General features: G+C 50.2%; 1 protein-coding gene across 1 annotated transcript in view; it reads left to right on the plus strand.

The window, feature by feature from the left end:
• Nucleotides 1-223: 223 nt before the first annotated feature.
• The window catches only part of NLRP1 (NLR family pyrin domain containing 1), a 35,996-nt gene continuing 18,027 nt past the window's right edge, over nucleotides 224-18,192 (plus strand). The window contains 8 exon segments of the mRNA XM_035724672.1: nucleotides 224-409; nucleotides 472-639; nucleotides 5,692-5,715; nucleotides 7,408-7,560; nucleotides 7,848-8,145; nucleotides 8,148-8,174; nucleotides 8,724-8,873; nucleotides 10,952-11,155. Coding sequence (XP_035580565.1) covers nucleotides 224-409; nucleotides 472-639; nucleotides 5,692-5,715; nucleotides 7,408-7,560; nucleotides 7,848-8,145; nucleotides 8,148-8,174; nucleotides 8,724-8,873; nucleotides 10,952-11,155 — 1,210 coding nt within the window.

The following is an 18,192-nucleotide window of genomic DNA, read 5'->3' on the forward strand; positions in this document are numbered from 1 at the left end:
CCTCCCTCCCTCCCTGTGTTCACCTTGTATCATACAAGGGTCCCCGGCGGTGGAAGCAAAAACAGAGGAACCAAGGTGGGCTCCTCTCGTCAATGCAGACGTAAGCACAGAAGGGTCCCTCCCCTCCTGCTCCTCGGGGAGTCTTCGCTGAGCCAACCCCGGGCGCTGAGAACTGCTTCTGCATTTCCCACATCCTCTGCACAGTCCTGCACAACTGGAAATAATGCCCCTTGGACGGAGCACCTCCTCCGTGCCTGGAACCGTGTGGTCCACCGTGAGCCCTCAGGGGCCAGCGAAGCACGCTCGCCGCCCCCCAGTTCTCGCCTCGAGCCCCCACGAGACACTAGGCTCGCTCCTCCGGGCCGTCTCCACCGCACGCCCTGCACCACAGGGACTGCCGGGACTGGAGGTGAGAATTCAAAACTTCACGGATGTGGACGAGCTCCGCACATCTAACCCATTTGGCTGCAGGCAGACCTGACCCAGCAGGGTCCCCTGGGGGCCACCAGGGGCACAGTCACGCTGCCAAGAGAGGACATAATTCAGCAAACGCAGCCTGGCAGCGGGTCCTGTGGCAAAAGCCCGGGAAGAAAGCAAGAAGGCAAAGGTCCAGTTGTGGCCGAAGGCAGCCGGGTGCCGGTGAGGAGCTTAGGCAGCTCCGTGAGGCCAGCTTCTCGTCCTACTAGTCATTCATCCCTTGGTTCAACAAATACGTAGTGACCTTCTCGTCCTTGCAACCACCTCTGCAGCAGGTGCTGGGGCAGGGCTGTGGGCAAGGGAGACAGAAACCTGGCCCTGGGCGAAGTTACAGCCCGGGAAGCAGACAGGCAAGACATGGAGCAGGGAGGACGGGAGGACGTGCCCTGCAGCCGTGTCCGGAGAACCTGGATCAAAGGGCCTTGACCTGATGGTTGCAGGCCATGCCTCCTTGAGAAGGCGGGACCCACCTCATCTGCAGGAGCCACCAAGCGGCAGGCGCTGTCCTGCGGCCTCACCCAAAGTGGCTGGCGTGGGAGCCCGGGAGATGCTTGAGGGGCAAGAGCTGCTTCCTCCGCTCTCTGGGACGGAGACAGGAGTCAGGAGAGGAGAGACCTCATCCCCTCCCAGCCCATCCCCTGGGCCAGCTCTGGGCCAGCTCTGGGCTCACAGAACGCCCCGTGGTCCCAGGCGGCTCAGAGAAGCCCGCAGGCTTATTCCTGCTGATCTATCACCACCCGGTGGCCAAAGAAGGTGTTGTCAGGAAAAGAGAGCCCGAGGGATGGAGTTTAACGACCCTTTGGCACACGGATTTGTCGCGTTGTAAGGAGGCTTAGTGGGGCCGCCGCGAGGGGCCTCATTAATTCTCCACGCTGAGCCCCAGGCGGCTGAGGATCTGGCCTGTTCTCACAGGCTCCTTAACTCCCGGAACTATTCCTGCACTCAGCACCTCTTACGGCACAGAAGTCCACCCCCAGAGCTAATCCCAGATCCTCCTACTGCTGTTAGAGAACCTCTGTTCTGAGGAACAGCAGCGGAGCTGGATACACTCAGAGGTCACCGTGTCACCTCTGTATTTCCCAGCTCAAAGCTCTGCTTGGGTGGGGGGGTAGAGGGAGGGAGGGGGACACTTAGTGCAAGGGACTCAGGTGCATTTCGGGAAGGCTGGGCCTCCCCCGGAGTGAGGGCCAGAGCGAGCCGCAGGTGCACCCAAGCTCAGGCAGCCGCCGTGGGAGCAACGAGAGGATGATAAGCCTGTTGGAGGCGGACACAGCTCGTCACCCAAGGGCACACCGTGCAGCGCCCCAGAGGCGGCGGGAGGCACAGCGGGGGACACACGGGGCTTTGGACTCTCTGGTCTCAGCTGCAAAATAAGCACGAGGATCTCCTGGCTTAGAAAAATGTTGGGAAGATAAAATGAGCAGCTTGGCAAAGTTCTGCCTGAGGTGGGTCCATTTCCACAGATACCCCCACGCACCCCTCCCACCCCCAGGACCACCGCCAGAAACGTCAGCTCAACCATTTCGCATCGTCACAGCCCGTCTTGTTCCTGAAGGACCCAGGATGCCCACGTGCACCCTTATGAAGATGTCAAGTAAGATGAAAACTGTATTACATGGCCGCATGGATCACAAGGAGGGTAGTGACGAGCTGTAGGCGCAAACTAAACATCAGGAAGTACGTGAGTCATGTGCCTGACGACAGCGTGTTGTATGCGTTTCTAAGAAATGGGTCAAATGCGTGACTTTAAAACTTCCTAGAGGACAAACCAAAGATGCACAACGTTGCGTGATGAGGAGCTTGAAAGGGAAGCATAAGTGCGTTCCCAAGAATCGCACGTTTCTGAACCAAAATTTTAAATGTGTGTTTTCTTCGATCCGGAAGTTCCTCCGCCTGGGGGTGCTCACAAGCACGCTCGAGGACACCTGTACACACAACGGTGTTCATGCATTCACAGCAGAATGCAAAGGAAAATTAGCTAAATCTCCACCCAAGTGGACTGATTACATAAATTACAGTACAGCTCCTGGCCAGGATTCCTTGCTGGGTCCACAGGATGGACCACACGCCCACACAGATGATTCCGGAAGGAGGTGGACACTGGGCCTGTGTTGGGGGCTGGGGGGACGTGAGGGAAGCCTGTTCTCTTCCTGGGGGTCTGGGGCCACACTGCCCCACCTCAGAGATGGGGAGGGGGCTGGGGAATCCTGGGGCTGGGGGTGATGGGACCGGTCAGAAGGACACCAGCCAAATTAATTTTTAATAGGAACTAGCATTATTTAATAAAATAAAGAAATAAAATGAAGTGTTTAATTGCTCCTAAAAGGCCCCAAAACATCAGACCGGGAGCAAAGACCCAAGGCACCAGAACCAGGGAACTAAACACCCAGACCCAGAGGGAGCACACCCGCGGGTCCTCCAGCCACCAAGGCAGGACCTGGCTTCGAGGCACAGAAAGGACTCCAGTGCCATCCAGTGGCCACGGTGAGCCCTGTTTAGATGGACAAGGAGGAAGCCGGCAGTTCAGCGTGGACAGCGCTGATCCACGGCCAGGGCTCCCCGTGAGCAAAGTGGTCTCAGCACCCCCACCCCACCCCGTGTTCAGGAAGCTAACGTCCTACTGGCAGGTGAGGGTAACCCAAAGCCAATAAGCACACCTCTGAGGCCAGATGGTGCAGAAACAGCAGGTCAGGGGTCTCAGGGAGGGAAGGGGGCGGCTCTACAGGAGGCGAGGAAACAAGCTTTCTGCTATGGGGGGGTCATCCCAAGAGGATGGGAGGGCCTGTCCAAAGGCCCTGGGGTGAGAGCGTTCTTTGTGTGTTCGAGGAACAGAAAGGAGACCAGAGGGGATGGAGGTAGGAGAGAAAATCAGAGAGACCTCAGGGACCAGATCATACAGGGCCTCGTGAGGCACTACTGGGACTTTGACTTTTACTCCAAGAAAAATGGGGAGTATTGCAAGATTTTGAGTGGAGAAGTGACCTGGCCTGGTTTATGTTTTAAGTGGGTAATTCTGGCTGCCAGATGGACAGTAGACAGACAGCCAAGGGGGCAGTTAGAGCTTGGGGGCAGTTAGGAGGCTACTGCAGTGGTCTAGGTACAGCTAGGAGGCTACTGCAACGGTCCAGGTACAGCTAGGAGGCTGCTACAACTGTCCACGTACAGCTAGGAGGCTACTGCAATGGTCCGGGTACAGCTAGGAGGCTACTGCAACGGTCCGGGTACAGCTAGGAGACTACTGCAATGGTCGAGTACAGCTAGGAGGCTACTGCAACGGTCCGGGTACAGCTAGGAGGCTGCTACAACTGTCCACGTACAGCTAGGAGGCTACTGCAATGGTCCGGGTACAGCTAGGAGGCTACTGCAACGGTCCGGGTACAGCTAGGAGACTACTGCAATGGTCGAGTACAGCTAGGAGGCTACTGCAACGGTCCGGGTACAGCTAGGAGGGTACCGCAATGGTCTGTGTACAGCTAGGGGGCTACTGCAATGGTCCGGGTACAGTTAGGAGGCTACTTCAATGGTCTGGGTACAGTTAGGAGGCTACTGCAATGGTCCAGGTACAGTTAGGAGGCTACTGCAATGCTCAGGATACAAGATGATGGGGGTCTGCACCAGGGCGGGACCCATGGGCACAGTGAGAAGTCAGGCTCTGGATGTGGGGTTTGAGGGAAAGAGAGGTGGCAAGGGTGCAAGGGTGACCCCGGCATCTGGGGCCCTGAGCAGTTACTGGCTGAGATGAGAAGCCTGGGAGCGGCAGGGCCCTTCTGTATCAAGTATGACACAGTAACAAAGTTGAGCAGGTTATACAATAAACACATTGTGTAGCCCAGCAAAGCTATGTATTTTATATAGTTGCATGTGTGCGTCTGCCTCTGTCTGTCTGTCTGGAAGGACACAGAGCATAGTAGGGACAATGGTAGTCTCTGCGGTGCATGAAGTTGTCCCAGTGAAATGAAAATTAAAATAATATCTCAATGTCCATCGACAGACGAATGGATAAAGAAGAGGTGGTATATATACACAATGGAATATTATGCAGCCATCAAAAGGAATGAGATCTTGCCATTTGCAACGACGTGGATGGAACTGGAGGGTGTTATGCTGAGTGAAATAAGTCAATCAGAGAAAGACATGTATCATATGACCTCACTGATGTGAGGAATTCTTAATCTCAGGAAACAAACTGAGGGTTGCTGGAGTGGTTGGGGGGTGGGAGGGATGGGGTGGCTGGGTGATAGACATTGGGGAGGGTATGTGCTATGGTGAGCGCTGTGAATTGTACAAGACTGTTGAATCACAGATCTGTACTTCTGAAACAAATAATGCAACATATGTTAAGGAAAAAGAAGAAGAAGATAGCAGGAGGGGAAGAATGAAGGGGAGTAAGTCGGAGGGGGAGACGAACCATGAGAGACGATGGACTCTGAGAAACAAATTGAGGGTTCTAGAGGGGAGGGGGGTGGGGGGATGGGTCAGCCTGGTGATGGGTATTAAGGAGGGCACGTTCTGCGTGGAGCCCTGGGTGTTATGCACAAACAATGAATCATGGAACACTCCATCAAAAACTAATGATGTAATGTATGGTGATTAACATAACAATAAAAAATTTTTTAAAAAGAAAGAAAAAAGTTTTCCAATAAAAAAACAATAATAATATCTCTAATCACTTCTTCATCACACGTATGATCTGAATGTGCAAAGGCCGTGCAAAGCAGCGAGCTACTTTCCTAGGTGCAAAACAAATAAGGCTCAGGTACCTGCCTCCAAGGAACCCATGAGCTTGAGAAGGAGAAGGTAAATGGCGTGTCTGGACCCTCTGCTCTGTCCCTGTCCCACGCGAGGCTGACATGACGCAGAGTCACAGTGAGCTAGCGGCAGAGGCATCCGAAGACCCCGGACCAACCAGAAGCAAAGCCCCTGTGCTCTTCCTGGCACCAGCCGCCTCCAGGCACAGACGGTGGAAACACAAGGCAACAAGGGGATGGAAAGTGAAAGCAGGAGAGGCTTCCTGGAAGAGGTGCCACTTGGGTTGGCTGTTCAAAAATGAGTAGGATTATTGGCAGGGGAAATTTTAAAAAGGGGAGAGAGGGTGAATAGGTCAACTTATTTTAAGCACCTGTTAAGTGCTCCAGCAGTTCTGTTCACTGCCTTCATGGGCGTTATTCGGTTTTACACCTTCTGAGTAGACGTGACCCCCCCCGCCACTTACAGATGTCCATGCTGAGGGCCAGCAAGGTAAGTGACTTGGCCAAGATTTCAGAACTGCTAAGGGCAGAGCCGGGCCCTGTGGATGCAAAGCCTGTGTTCTTCCCTCCGAATCCTGCTGACCTAGAAGTTAATGAGCCAGAAGAGGAAGTCCTCGACTGGGGCATCCACACACCTGGCCCCCAGCCCCAGCTGAGCCACTGACCTGCTGTGTGATTTGAGCAAGTCCCCTTGCTCCTCTGGGCCTCCACGCCCCCCTCAGACGCCTGAAATGAAAGTTTAGTCCGGGACTCACGCACTCCATGTCTGATAGCCTAGAGGTGCCAAAGCTGACACGCTCACAGCCCAGGTCAGACGCCCAAGAGAAGTGGGGACAGGTGAGTGGGCAGCCGTGGAGGTCACTGGGCTGGGGGGGAAGGGTGCATGTCTCTGCTTCTGTTCTGCTCTGTCAGCCTCTCTCTGCCTGGCCTTGGCCTCCAAGACCCGGGGTCTCCCTCATTATCCAGAATGCTAGGACACCCCCACCTTGTGATGTATTAAAAGGTAAATATTTGGGTTTTGTCCCTAGTTCCTGGCACACAGCTCCTAAAACCCTCAGGCTCTTAGTCTGCGCACTAACAAGGATGGCAGGTGGCTGGGCCCCCCAGAGCTGCAGGGCGGGGCTGCTCACCCAAAGACCAAGGCAGGATGTCCAGAAAGAGGGGTTGGAGGCTAAGTTAATCCCCAAGGCCAATGTCTTAATCTCACCTACGAAACGGAACCTCCATAAAGCCCCTAAATGACAGGGTTCAGAGAGTTTCCGTGCTGTGAGCACATGGGGATGTTGGACCGCCCCCTCCCCACACCCTGCCCTCTGCACCCCTTCCTGCCTGCTCCTGACTTGTATCCTTGATAATAAGCCGCTGAGGACAACGTTGTCCTGTGTCCTCTGGGTCCTTCTAACAAATAATCACAAATAACAAATCTGAGAAAGGGTCGGAGGGGGGGAACCTCTGAATTTGTCACTGAATCGGGCAGACGGGAGGGTGACCTGGGCACCCCGTGTGCACCTGACACCGGAGGGGAGCAGTCTTGTGGGGCTGAGCCCTAAGCCCGCGGAGCCTGCGCTAACCCGGGCTTACCTCCCACCGTCCAGGGCCATGGGGTCCCTCATGGAGGGCTCAGATCCCCCCGACACAGGAGCAAACCGAGGCTCAGAGGAAGGAACCGGCCGCAGGAGGAGGCTGCGTGCAGACGAGCGGACGCTTTGTCAAATCAAGGAATCTCCAGAAACTGTTAGGCAACAGGGATCCATTGCTCACGTCTCTCCTTTCAACAAAAGAGGAAGAAAGCCTGTGCCGTGTCCACAGAGGCCTGGCTCTGTGGCCATGGGGTGGGGGCCATTCCGCTTTCTGGCCGGACGTCTCCTAGCTGACTGTGGGCAAGCAGACGACCCCGGGGCCAGGAACGCACACGTGACGTGGCAGGATGGGCAGCGGGGCTCGGGAAGACTGCCACCCAGGAGAGGCTGGGGGTGGCTCCCTGGCCCGGCTGGAGCAGTTCAGTAAGGAGCTGCCCTGCTGACTCAGGGGACCCCACCCTTCTGGAGCGCCCTGCCTGCCCGACGCCCACCTGCCCGGAGAGTCCACACCCGGGCTGGAAAGGCACTGGGTGTCGTGGGTCTGCGCCCCGTCCCCCGCCCACCTGCGGAGGTGGCCCCTCCCCTGTCCCCGGCACACCCAGCCTGGGGTCCTCTGCATGACCGGCTCTTCTCCGTGGACGGTGTCCCGCGGCCAAGAGGCGCCTGATGGGGCCTGGGAGCGCTTGGCTCTGAGCTCAGCCCACTTCCCAGCACCATCGAGGCTCAGGCTGTGGGACCCTGAGGAGCAGAGAAGGGTGAGTGTCTCTGGCTGGCTGCACCCCACTCCAGCGTCCCCACAGAGCCTGGGCTCGTCTGTGTCTCCCGGCCCCTCCGGGCTCCTCCCTCCCACAGCCCTTCCTCCCTCTCCTGCCCCTCCCTTCTCCTAACCGCAGGGGCCCTGGGGTCTACACCAGGGAAGAAGAATCTACCAGGTGCAGGGGAATGATCCCGGTGGGGGTCTCGCCCTGGGCCAGGGGAGGGGCAAAGGTGAAGGGAGACCCTGTCCTCTGCCTGCTTGACGCCCCTCTGCATCCACCTCCAGCCCGGTCCGCCATGCACATCCCCAAGGTCCCTCAGCAGGGCAGGGGTGGCCAACGGAGCCCCGTGGCGGCTGGCCTGGTACCTAGGCGTGATGGGGAAGGATGAACTGAAGGAGTTCCAGCTTCGGCTGCCTGAGAAGCCGCTCTGCAAGCCCTCTCCCGGCGCCACCCTGGCTCAGCTGCAGAAGGCAGATGGCATGGAGGTGGCCTCAGGCCTGGTGGCTCAGTATGGGGAGCAGCCGGCCTGGGACCTGGCCCTCCGCACCTGGGAGCAGATGGGCCTGAGCGGGCTGTGCGCCCAGGCCGGGCCGAGGCGGCCTTCATGCCAGGTGAGCGCAAAACCCCCTCTGTCCACTGGCCATCGCCTGGCCCCCGACCCCCTGGGGACCCCCACCCCGGAGCCCCCCCAGGCCTTCCTCTGGGCAGCGACTCGGGACCCCTCTCCTCGCCAAGTGCGTTTCCAGGCCGCCCTGTGGTTCCCATGGGGCCTGGGGGTAGGGGCTGACCTCGGGACGGGCGGGGGAGGAGGCGCAGGCACGTGCGAGGCGCACAGTTCCAGGCGCCTGCCTGGTCTGCGTTGGGGGCGCGGACTCGGGAGCCCGGCAGCTGTAGGCGCCACGTCGTCCGGCAAGCCCCTTCGTGCCTCTCGGCCTCTGTTCAGACTATGCGAGCTTTAACGAAATAATCCGTGGGAAACATTTAGCACACAGCCTGACACCTAGTGAGTGCTCCATAAATCCGGTTTCCGGGACGCGCGCGCGTCCCTGGCCTCTCCCGGGGGAGAGAGCAGAGCGGCTTCATGCGCAGAACCCCGGCCTCAGTCCCCAGGTCCTGCCCGGCCCGGCCCCAAGCCCCACCTCTGTGTCTACCCCCCGCAGCCAATTGCCCCCCACTCCCCTGCTCCCAGAGTGCACCCAGCGTGCAATCCCCCAGCGGGCTCACCTCCACCGACGTGCTGAGGTTCGTCCAGGCCGCAGAGACGGGGTGTTGGAGACAGCCACCGGACACATCTGGACACACGCGGAACCGTAAGGCTGGCCGCGCCGGCCCCGGGGCCCCCCGCGGATTCCACCCAGGTGAGCCTGGGGCTGCATGGGGCTCTGGGTGGAGAAAAGGGGAAGGAAGAGGGATGGAGGAGCCAGGCTGGGGTGGTGGAGGCAGGCGGCCTGGAAGTGATCTTCTGGAAGGTTCCAGCACTGCGGTGACACCCCGTCCGAAGTGAAAGATGCAGACAGGAGAGCCAGGCGGGGCGGGCGGCAGGTCTTACCGCGCCGGGTGCCACATGGAACACCGCCCTTGCCCTGGCAGAGCTCAGCGGGTTATCTTGGCGGGCTCCGAAGATCCTCAGGGCCAGGGCAGTCCAGAAAGTTCCAAGGTGGACTCGGATGAGCCCCAGGAGGAGGGCAGGCTCATTCCTCAGTGCTGCGTAGTTCCCTCTCCTGACTTCTCTTATTTCAGCCTTCACCATCCTGAGTCACCCAGGCCGAAGATCCTTTTTTTTTTTTTCAAGATTTATTTTGAGAAGGAGAGGGGAGCAGAGGGAAAGAATCTCGAGCAGACTCTGCGCTCAGCACGGATCCCAACGTGGGGCTCGATCTAACAACCCTGAGATCATGAGCTGAAATCAGGAGTCAGATGCTCAACCGACTGTACCACCTAGGGGCCCCTACCCAGGCCGCAGATCTTAATGACACCCTGCCTCTTTCTCTTGTCGAATCCGGGTTCTGCGTGGCCACCTCAGCCCGGTGTGGAAGCACTGGTCCACGCTCAGGCATCACTTGCAGACAGAGCCAGGGCTGGAACCTGGAACCAGCCATTCCTGCTACCGCTCTGTGGAAGTCCCCGCTGCTGATCTCGCAGCCCCTCTGCTTTCCCTCTGCCTGGTGCCCAGCACCCCTCTCCGCTCCCAAGCTTGAGCTCCACTGCCCTCATTCCCCTGACCTCACCTGCTTTCTGTGTGACTGAAGCAAGTCACTTCATCCCCCGGCCCCGCCGTGTCCCTGCTCCCCCAGCTGAGCCTTCACGCTCCACAGTCTCCCCTCCAGCCCCACCCCCCAGTACAGAATGGGCACGTCTGTGACCCACACCACGAGTCCATTTGCACAGAAGTGTGAGTGTGTGGTGCAGTTCTACTGACATACTATGCGGGAGAGGGTTAGACCAGTCACATGTCCCCCCACAAAGGCCCCCTGGTGCCCCCGCCTGCATCTGTCTCCCTGCGAACCCCCCCATGCAGCATCCGGTCCCACTGCTTCTGCCCCGTGATGACCATGATGCAGAGCGATGCTGCCCTGTCCCAACTTGCCCCAGGGTTTAGACGCCGCCTGGTAACTACTTGTCCTAGAAAGGAGGCGCCCGACCTGGCCAAGTGGCTTCTCAGCATCTTCTACCTAATAGACGTTCTCGCCGAAAGGAAGTTCCAGGCCGGCTACTAAGAGAATAAAACTGGGCCTCTATTTTTATGATTCTTTCTGGCGATAGTTTTATCGAGATAGAATTCACTCATTTAAAGCATCCAACTCAGTGATTTGCCGCCATCAATGTTAGAGGATTTTAATCATCCTCTAAAAAAAACAACACCTTACCGACTCCCGAGAGAAATGAAAACATACCTTCACACGAAAACGTGTGCGTGAATTTTCATGATGAAAATTCATTGTACCGTTACCCATAAAAGGCAAAAAGCATCAACAACCCAAATGTACATCAACTAATGGATCAACAATATACAGTCTCTACAGACACAGAAATCATCTTCCAATGAAAGGATGAAGTCCTGATATGAACCATAACATGGATAACCCTTGAACACATGATAAGTCAAAGAAGCCAGTAAAAAAATGACCATATAGCATGAAATTCAATTTATAGGGGATGTCCAGGACGGGCAAATCTAGAAAGGCAGAAAGTAGGTTCGTGGTTGGCTACAGTAGGAAATAGTAGGCGACCTCGAAAGGGTAAGGTGGCTTCTTTTTCATCTTTATGGTTTTAAATCTGGGATTAACAACACACATCCCAAAGGAGTGTAGTGAGAGCTCAGAACGGAGGGGCCGACATACAAGGGATGCTCAGGATTTGGCAGTTTCATTCCTGTCTTTCCCTCCAGGAGACTCTTCCTTGACCTTTTACCAAGCCCTTCCAAGCTCCCCAGACCAAGAGTTGCCACTCCAGGAGTCACCCAGTGCTCCCACGTCCACGGCGGTCCTGGGGGACTGTGGGTCCCCACTGCAGCCCAGCCCCGAGCCCAGAAAGCAGGAGGCTCCCAGGGCTGGGTGGCCTCCAGTCGAAACATCTGGAAACCATAGCACAGGTGAGGCCCCTGCAGAGCTCCTGGAGAGGGGTGGATGGGGCTGAGGGACAGGTGGGGGCCAGATGGGCAGGCTGAGCACAGAGGGTATCAAGTGCATCAGAAACCCCTCTCCAGAACACCCCTGCTGGCTGGCTCCCTCCGTCGGGCTAAGCCACCGTTTCTAGGCAGCCCCTAGAAATTACAATGCAGGTGCATTACCCAGTGCAGCAAACACATCAGGCTCTGTGCCCAGTGCCTCCCTTGCGCGGTATCCTTATCACCCCACCGTGGAGATGAGAGAAGCAGGGCTCAAAGATGTAGGATTGCGCAGTTCCTGGAGGCAGGGGTGGATTTCAGCCTCTGTGCTCTCCCTGACGCCAGACTCCACACCTTTAACCCCCAAATCGGGCTCCGTCTGCCATGTGGGCGACAAGAACAGTCGCAGGCTCACGGGCTCCCCCTGCCACCCAGGGTCTTAGCCACTGAGAAGCCATCCCCTTAGAACTGACCCTAATGCTCAGAGATGTGCCCTTGAAATCTGAGAGATGGTAAATGGAAAGGATTCTTTCCGCACCCAGGTAGGAGTAAACTTGTGGAATCCGTGGTCCTGAAATGTGTGTGGCCCAGGTTCAGAGCGTATTGATTGACTTAATAAGTTACACTGCTTGGAAGGAAGGAAGGAAGGAAGGAAGGAGAGAAAGAAAGGAGGGATTAGAGAAAGTTTTACAGAAACATACAAATGCAATAACCTTAAAATGAAGCAAGGATGAAAGCCACGAAGACTAATTCCTTGCAAGTAATTAATTATTAATTGATTTTGAGCATCCTAGCAACCAAGGCAAAAAGGGAAATATAATAGGGTTACATAATACCTGTTATTCAAGAAAAGATCAAATCAAAAGAAACACTTTTTTTCCTGATTCTAAATTCTTTGTTTTTTCCAGCTTTATTAGGGTATAATTGGCAAATAGAATTGAATTTAAAGTGTGCAAAGGTTTGATAAACTAGTATTAACTACAGTCACCATGCTGTACATTAGACCCTCAGAACTTAGTCATTTTATAACTAGAAGCGTGTACCCGTTGACCAACCTCTCCCCATTTCCCACACCCCCAGCCCCTGGCCACCAGCATTTCACTCTCTGCTTCTATGTGTTTGACTTTTGTTGTTTTTTTTTTTTTTGTACTTTGTTTTTGTTTTTGTTTTTTACATTCTACATCTAAGTGATACTATATGTTTGTCTTTCTCTCTCTGGCTTATGTCACTTAGCATAATACCCTCCAAGCTCATCCATGTTGTCACAAATGGCAGAATTTTCTTCTTTTTTATGGCTGAATAATATTCCATTGTACATATGTGCCACATTTTCTTTATCCATTTATCAGCCAGAGGACACCTAGGCTGTTTCTATGTCTTGGCTGTTGTGAATAATGATGCAGTGAACATGGGGGTGTCAGTATCTCTTCAAGATACTGATTTTGTTTCCTTTGGATAAATACCCAGATGTGGAATTCCTGGATCATATAGTAGTCCTATTTTCAATTTTTTGAGGGAGCTCTGTACTGTTTTCCATAGTGGCTGCACCAGCTTACATTCCCATCAACAGTGTGCAAGGGTCCCCCTTCTCCACATCCCCGCCAACACTTGTAATATCCTTTCTATTTGACGATAGCTTTTCCAGACCGATGCGAGGTGCTATTCGATGGGCATTTCCCTAATGATTAGTGGTGTTGAGCACCTCTTCATGTACCCCTTGGTCATTTTTACATCCTCATTGGAAAAACTATTCAGGTCCTTTGCTCGTTGCTTGTGTTTGGTTTTTTGGGGTTGTTGTTGTTGTTTTTGCTGTTGAGTTGCATGAGCTCTTTCTATGTTTTATATTAACCCCTTACCCGATACATGGTTTACAAATATATTTTCCCCCCCTCCCATACGTTGCCTTTTCCTTTTGTTGATCATTTCATTTGCTGCGCAGAAGCATTCTAGTTTGATGTAGTCCCACTTTCATATTTTTGCTTTTGTTTCTTGTGCTTTTGGTGTCATATCCAAAAAATTATTGTCGAGATCAACATCAGGGACTTTTCCCCTGTATTTTCTTCTATGAGTTTTATGGCTTCAGATCTTACAGTTAAGTTTTTAATCTGTTTTGCATTAATTTCTGTGAGTGTTGTAAGGTCCCACTTTCATATTTTTGCTTTTGTTTCTTGTGCTTTTGGTGTCATATCCAAAAAATTATTGTCGAGATCAACATCAGGGACTTTTCCCCTATATTTTCTTCAATGAGTTTTATGGCTTCAGATCTTACAGTTAAGTTTTTAATCTGTTTTGCATTAATTTCTGTGAGTGTTGTAAGGTAGGAGTCCAGTTTCATTCTTTTGCACGTAGATATCCAGTTTTCCAACATCACTTTTTTTTGAAGAGATGATCTTCTCATTGAGTATCTTGGCTCCTTTGTCAAATATCATTGGCCATATATGCATGGGTTTATTTCTGGGCTTTCACTTCTGTTGTAACGACCTATGTGTCTGTTTTTATGCCAGTACCATACTGTTTTGATTACTATAGCTTTCTAATGTTTGAAATCAGGAAGTGTGATGCCTCCGGCTTTGTTCTTTTTTTCTCAAAATTGCTTTGGCTATGAGGTTTTGTGATTTCATAAGAGTTTTAGGATTGCATTTTTCATGTGCATGAAAAATGCCATTGGAATTTTGATAGAGATTGCACTGAATCTGTAGATTGCTTTGGGTCATATGGACATTTTTACAAAATAAATTCCTCTAATCCAGGAACACAGAACATCTTTCCATTTATTTGTGTCTTCTTCTTTCTTTTTACCTTTTTAAAGAACTTTTTTTATTATGTTATGTTAGTCACCATACAATATATCATTAGTGTTTGATGTAGTGTTCCATGATTCATTGTTTGCATGTAACACCCAGTGCTCCATGCAGTACGTGCCCTCCTTAATACCCATCACCAGGTTAACCCACACCCCCACCCCTCCCCTCTGAAACCCTCAGTTTGTTTCTCAGAGTCGAGAGTCTCTCATGGTTCATCTCTCCCTCCAATTCCCCCCCCCTTCATTTTTCCCTTCCTTCTCCCAATGTCGTCCACACTATTCCTTATGTTCCACAAATAAGTGAAACCATATGATAATTGTCTTTCTCTGCTTGACTTATTTCATTGAGCATAATCTCCTCCAGTTAGATCCATGTTGATGCAAATGTTAGTTATTCATCCTTTCTGATGGCTGAGTAATCTTCCATTGAATATATGGACCACATCTTTTCCATTCATCTGTTGAAGGGCATCTAGGCTCCTTCAATTTCTTTTATCAGTATGTTATAGTTTTCTGTGTAGAGGCTTTTCACCTCCTTGGTTAAATGTATCCCTAAGTGTTTTATTGTTTTTGATGCAAAATAAATGTCTCTTTCAGATAGTTCATTGTTAGTGTATAGAAATGCAATTGATGTTTCTATGTTGATTATGTATCCTGCAAGTTTACTGAGTCCTTTTATCAATTCTAGCAGGTTTTGGTGGAGTCTTTAGGGTTTTCTATCTGTAAGATCATGCCACCTGCAAACAGAAACAATTTTACTTCTTTCTTAATGATTTGGATCCCTTTTATTTTTTTGCTTGCCTAATTGCTCTGACTGGGACTTCCAGTACCATGTTAAAATGAAGTGGTGAGAGGGGCCCCTGGGTGGCTCAGTCAGTTACGCATATGACCCTTAATTTCAGCTCAGGTCAAGATCTGAGGGTTGGGAGATCAAGCCCCATATCAGGCTCTGTGCTTCAGCAGGGAGTCTGCTTGAGATTCTCTCTCTCCCTCTCAGACCTCTGCCCCCCAAAATAAATAAATGTCTTTTAAAAAAACAGTGGTGAGAGTGGGTACCCTTGTCTTGTTCTTGATCTTGGAGGAAAAGGTTTAGCCTTTCAGCATTGAGTGTGATGTTAGCTGTGAGTTTCTCATATATGGCCTCTGCCATACTGAGTATGTTCCTTCTATACCCAATTTGTTGAAAGTTTTTATCATGGAAAAAAAGCTGGTTTTTGACAAGTGCTTTTTCTGCATCTACTGAGATGATCACATAATTTTTATACTTGATTCTATTAAGGTGGTATATCACATTTATTGATTTGCCTGTGTTGATCCCTCTTTGCATCCCAGACATAAACCCCACCTGGTCATGTTATATGATCCTTTAATGTGCTGTTGAATTTGGTATGCTAGTGTTTTGTCGAGGATTTTTGCATGTATGTTCATCGGGGACATTGGACTATAATTTTCTCTTTTTGTAGAGTTCTTGCCTGACTTTGTTATCAGGGCAAAACTGGCCTCATAACGTGACTTGGGAAGTGGCTACTTACTCCTCCATTTTTTGGAAGAGTATGAGAAGGATTGGCTTTAATTCTTTAATTATTTTGTAGAATTTATCAAGGGAGACATCTGGTTCTGGGAGCTCTTTGTTGGGAGAGTCTTAATTACTGATTCAATCCCCTTACAAGTTACAGGTCTGTTCAGTTTTCCTATTCCTTCGTGATTCAGTCTTAGTAGGTTGTGTGTTTCTAGGGATTTATCCATTTCTTCTAGGTTGTCCAGTTTGATTACTTAAAGCAGCCTCACGACCCTTTGTCTCCTTGTTTCAGTTGTAATTGATTTTATTTATTTGAGACTTCTCTCTCTTTTTTTTCTTAGTCTAGCTAAAGGTTTGTCGATTTTGTTTATCTTTTTTAAAAAATCAGCTTTTAGTTTGGTTTGTCTTTTGTTTTTCTAGCCTCTCATTTATTTCTGCTCTGATCTTTGTTATTTCCTTCCTTCTGCTAATTTTGGGCTTAGTTTGTTCTCCTTTCTCTAGCTCCTTGCAGTGTAAAGTTGGGCTGTTTGTTTGAGATCTTTCATTCTTCTTTATGTAGGCGTACATCACTATAAACCTCCCTCTTAGGAATACCTTTGCGGCAGATCTTCTGATCTCTTATTCTGCTCCTGGGGATGTTTTGATATGCTGTGTTTTGACTTTCATTTGTCTCAAGATTTTTTTCTTTCCCTTTTAATTTGTTCTTTTAACCCACTGATTGTTTGAGAGGGTTGCTTAATTTCCACTTACTTATAAATTTTCCCAGTTTCCTCCTGTTAGCAATTTCTAATTTCATATCATTGTGGTTGGAAAAAATACTTGACATGATTTCAGTTTCTCAGACCTGTTGAAGCTTATTATATGATTTGTGGAGAACATTCTATGTGCGTTTGAGAAGAACATGCCTTCCGCTGCTATTGGATGGAAGGTTCTGTATGTCTAACACATATGTTCTGTTTGGTCTAACGTGTGGTTCATGTCCAGTATTTCCTTACTGATGTTGTGTCTGGACCACCTCTCCATTGTTGAAAGTGGGGTATTAGAAGTCCGCTCCTATTATTGTGTTGCTATCTATTCCTGCCTACAGATCTGTTATTATTTGCTTGACAAATTTAGGTATTAGAACATCCTGATGAGTTGACCCCTTTGTTATTATATAATTACCTTCCTTTTCTCTTGTTACATGTCTTGACTTAAAATCTATGCTGTTTAATATAAGTATAGCTACTTCTGCTCTTGTTTGGTTTCCATTTGCTTGGAATACCTTTTTCTGTCCCTTCACTCTAGCCTAAGTGTGTCCTGAAAGCTGAAATGAGACTCTTTTAGACAGCATGTAGTTGGGTCCTGGTTTTGGTTTTTTGTTTTTTGTTTTTTTTGTTTTTTAATCCATTCAGACATTCTGTGTCTTTTGAGGGGAGAATTTAATCCATTTACATTTAGTGTAATTTCGACAGGTAAGGACTTACTATTGACATCTTGTTTATTGTTTTCTGGCTGCTTTGCTGTTCCTTTATTCTTTTCATATTCTCTTGCTGCCTTCCTTGGTGATTTGATGATTTTCTAAGGAGGTATGCTTTGATTCCTTTCTCTTTACCCTTTGTGTGTCTACTGTAGGTTTTTGCTTTGTGGCTACCACGACACTTACATAGAACATTTTGCAGCTATAGCACTCCATTTTAAGGGGATAACATAATTTTGATCACATACAAAAATGCTACCCTTTTACTTCCGTACACACACACATTTCATGTTTTTGATGTCACAATTTGCATATTTTTATATTGTGTACTCATCAACAAATTATCGTAACGAGTTATTTTTAATACTTTTGTCGTTTAGCTTTTTACTAGAGTTCAGTGTTTTACACACCGCTGTTAACAGTATTAAGAGCATTCTGAATTTCACTGTACACTTACCTTCACCAGTGAGTTACACTTTCACATATTTTCATGTTACTAATTAACATCCTTTCATTTTAGCTTGAAGAACCCCCTTTAGCATTTCTTATAAATCAGGCCTAGTGGTGATGAGCTTTTGTTTCTCTAGGAAATTATCTCACTTTCATTTCTGAAGGACTGTTTTGCCAGGTCAAATACTTTTGGTTGGCAGTTTTTGTTTTTGTTTTCTTTCAGCACTTTGTGTTTTTTTAATTTTTTATTGTTATGTTAATCACCATACATTACATCATTAGTTTTTGATGGAGTGTTCCATGATTCATTGTTTGTGCACAACACCCAGTGCTCCACGCAGAACGTGCCCTCCTTAATACCCATCACCAGGCTAACCCATCCCCCCACCCCCCTCCCCTCTAGAACCCTCAGTTTGTTTTTCAGAGTCCATCGTCTCTCATGGTTCATCTCCCCCTCCGACTTACTCCCCTTCATTCTTCCCCTCCTGCTATCTTCTTCTTTTTCTTTTTTCTTAACATATATTGCATTATTTGTTTCAGAAGTACAGATCTGTGGTTCAACAGTCTTACACAATTCACAGCGCTCACCATAGCACGTACCCTCCCCAATGTCTATCACCCAGCCACCCCATCCCTCCCACCCCCCACCACTCCAGCAACCCTCAGTTTGTTTCCTGAGATTAAGAATTCCTCATATCAGTGAGGTCATATGATACATGTCTTTCTCTGATTGACTTATTTCACTCAGCATAACACCCTCCAGTTCCATTCATGTTGTTGCAAATGGCAAG

The sequence above is a fragment of the Zalophus californianus genome, chromosome 16 (genome assembly GCF_009762305.2).
Source record: "Zalophus californianus isolate mZalCal1 chromosome 16, mZalCal1.pri.v2, whole genome shotgun sequence".
NCBI lineage: Eukaryota > Metazoa > Chordata > Mammalia > Carnivora > Otariidae > Zalophus > Zalophus californianus.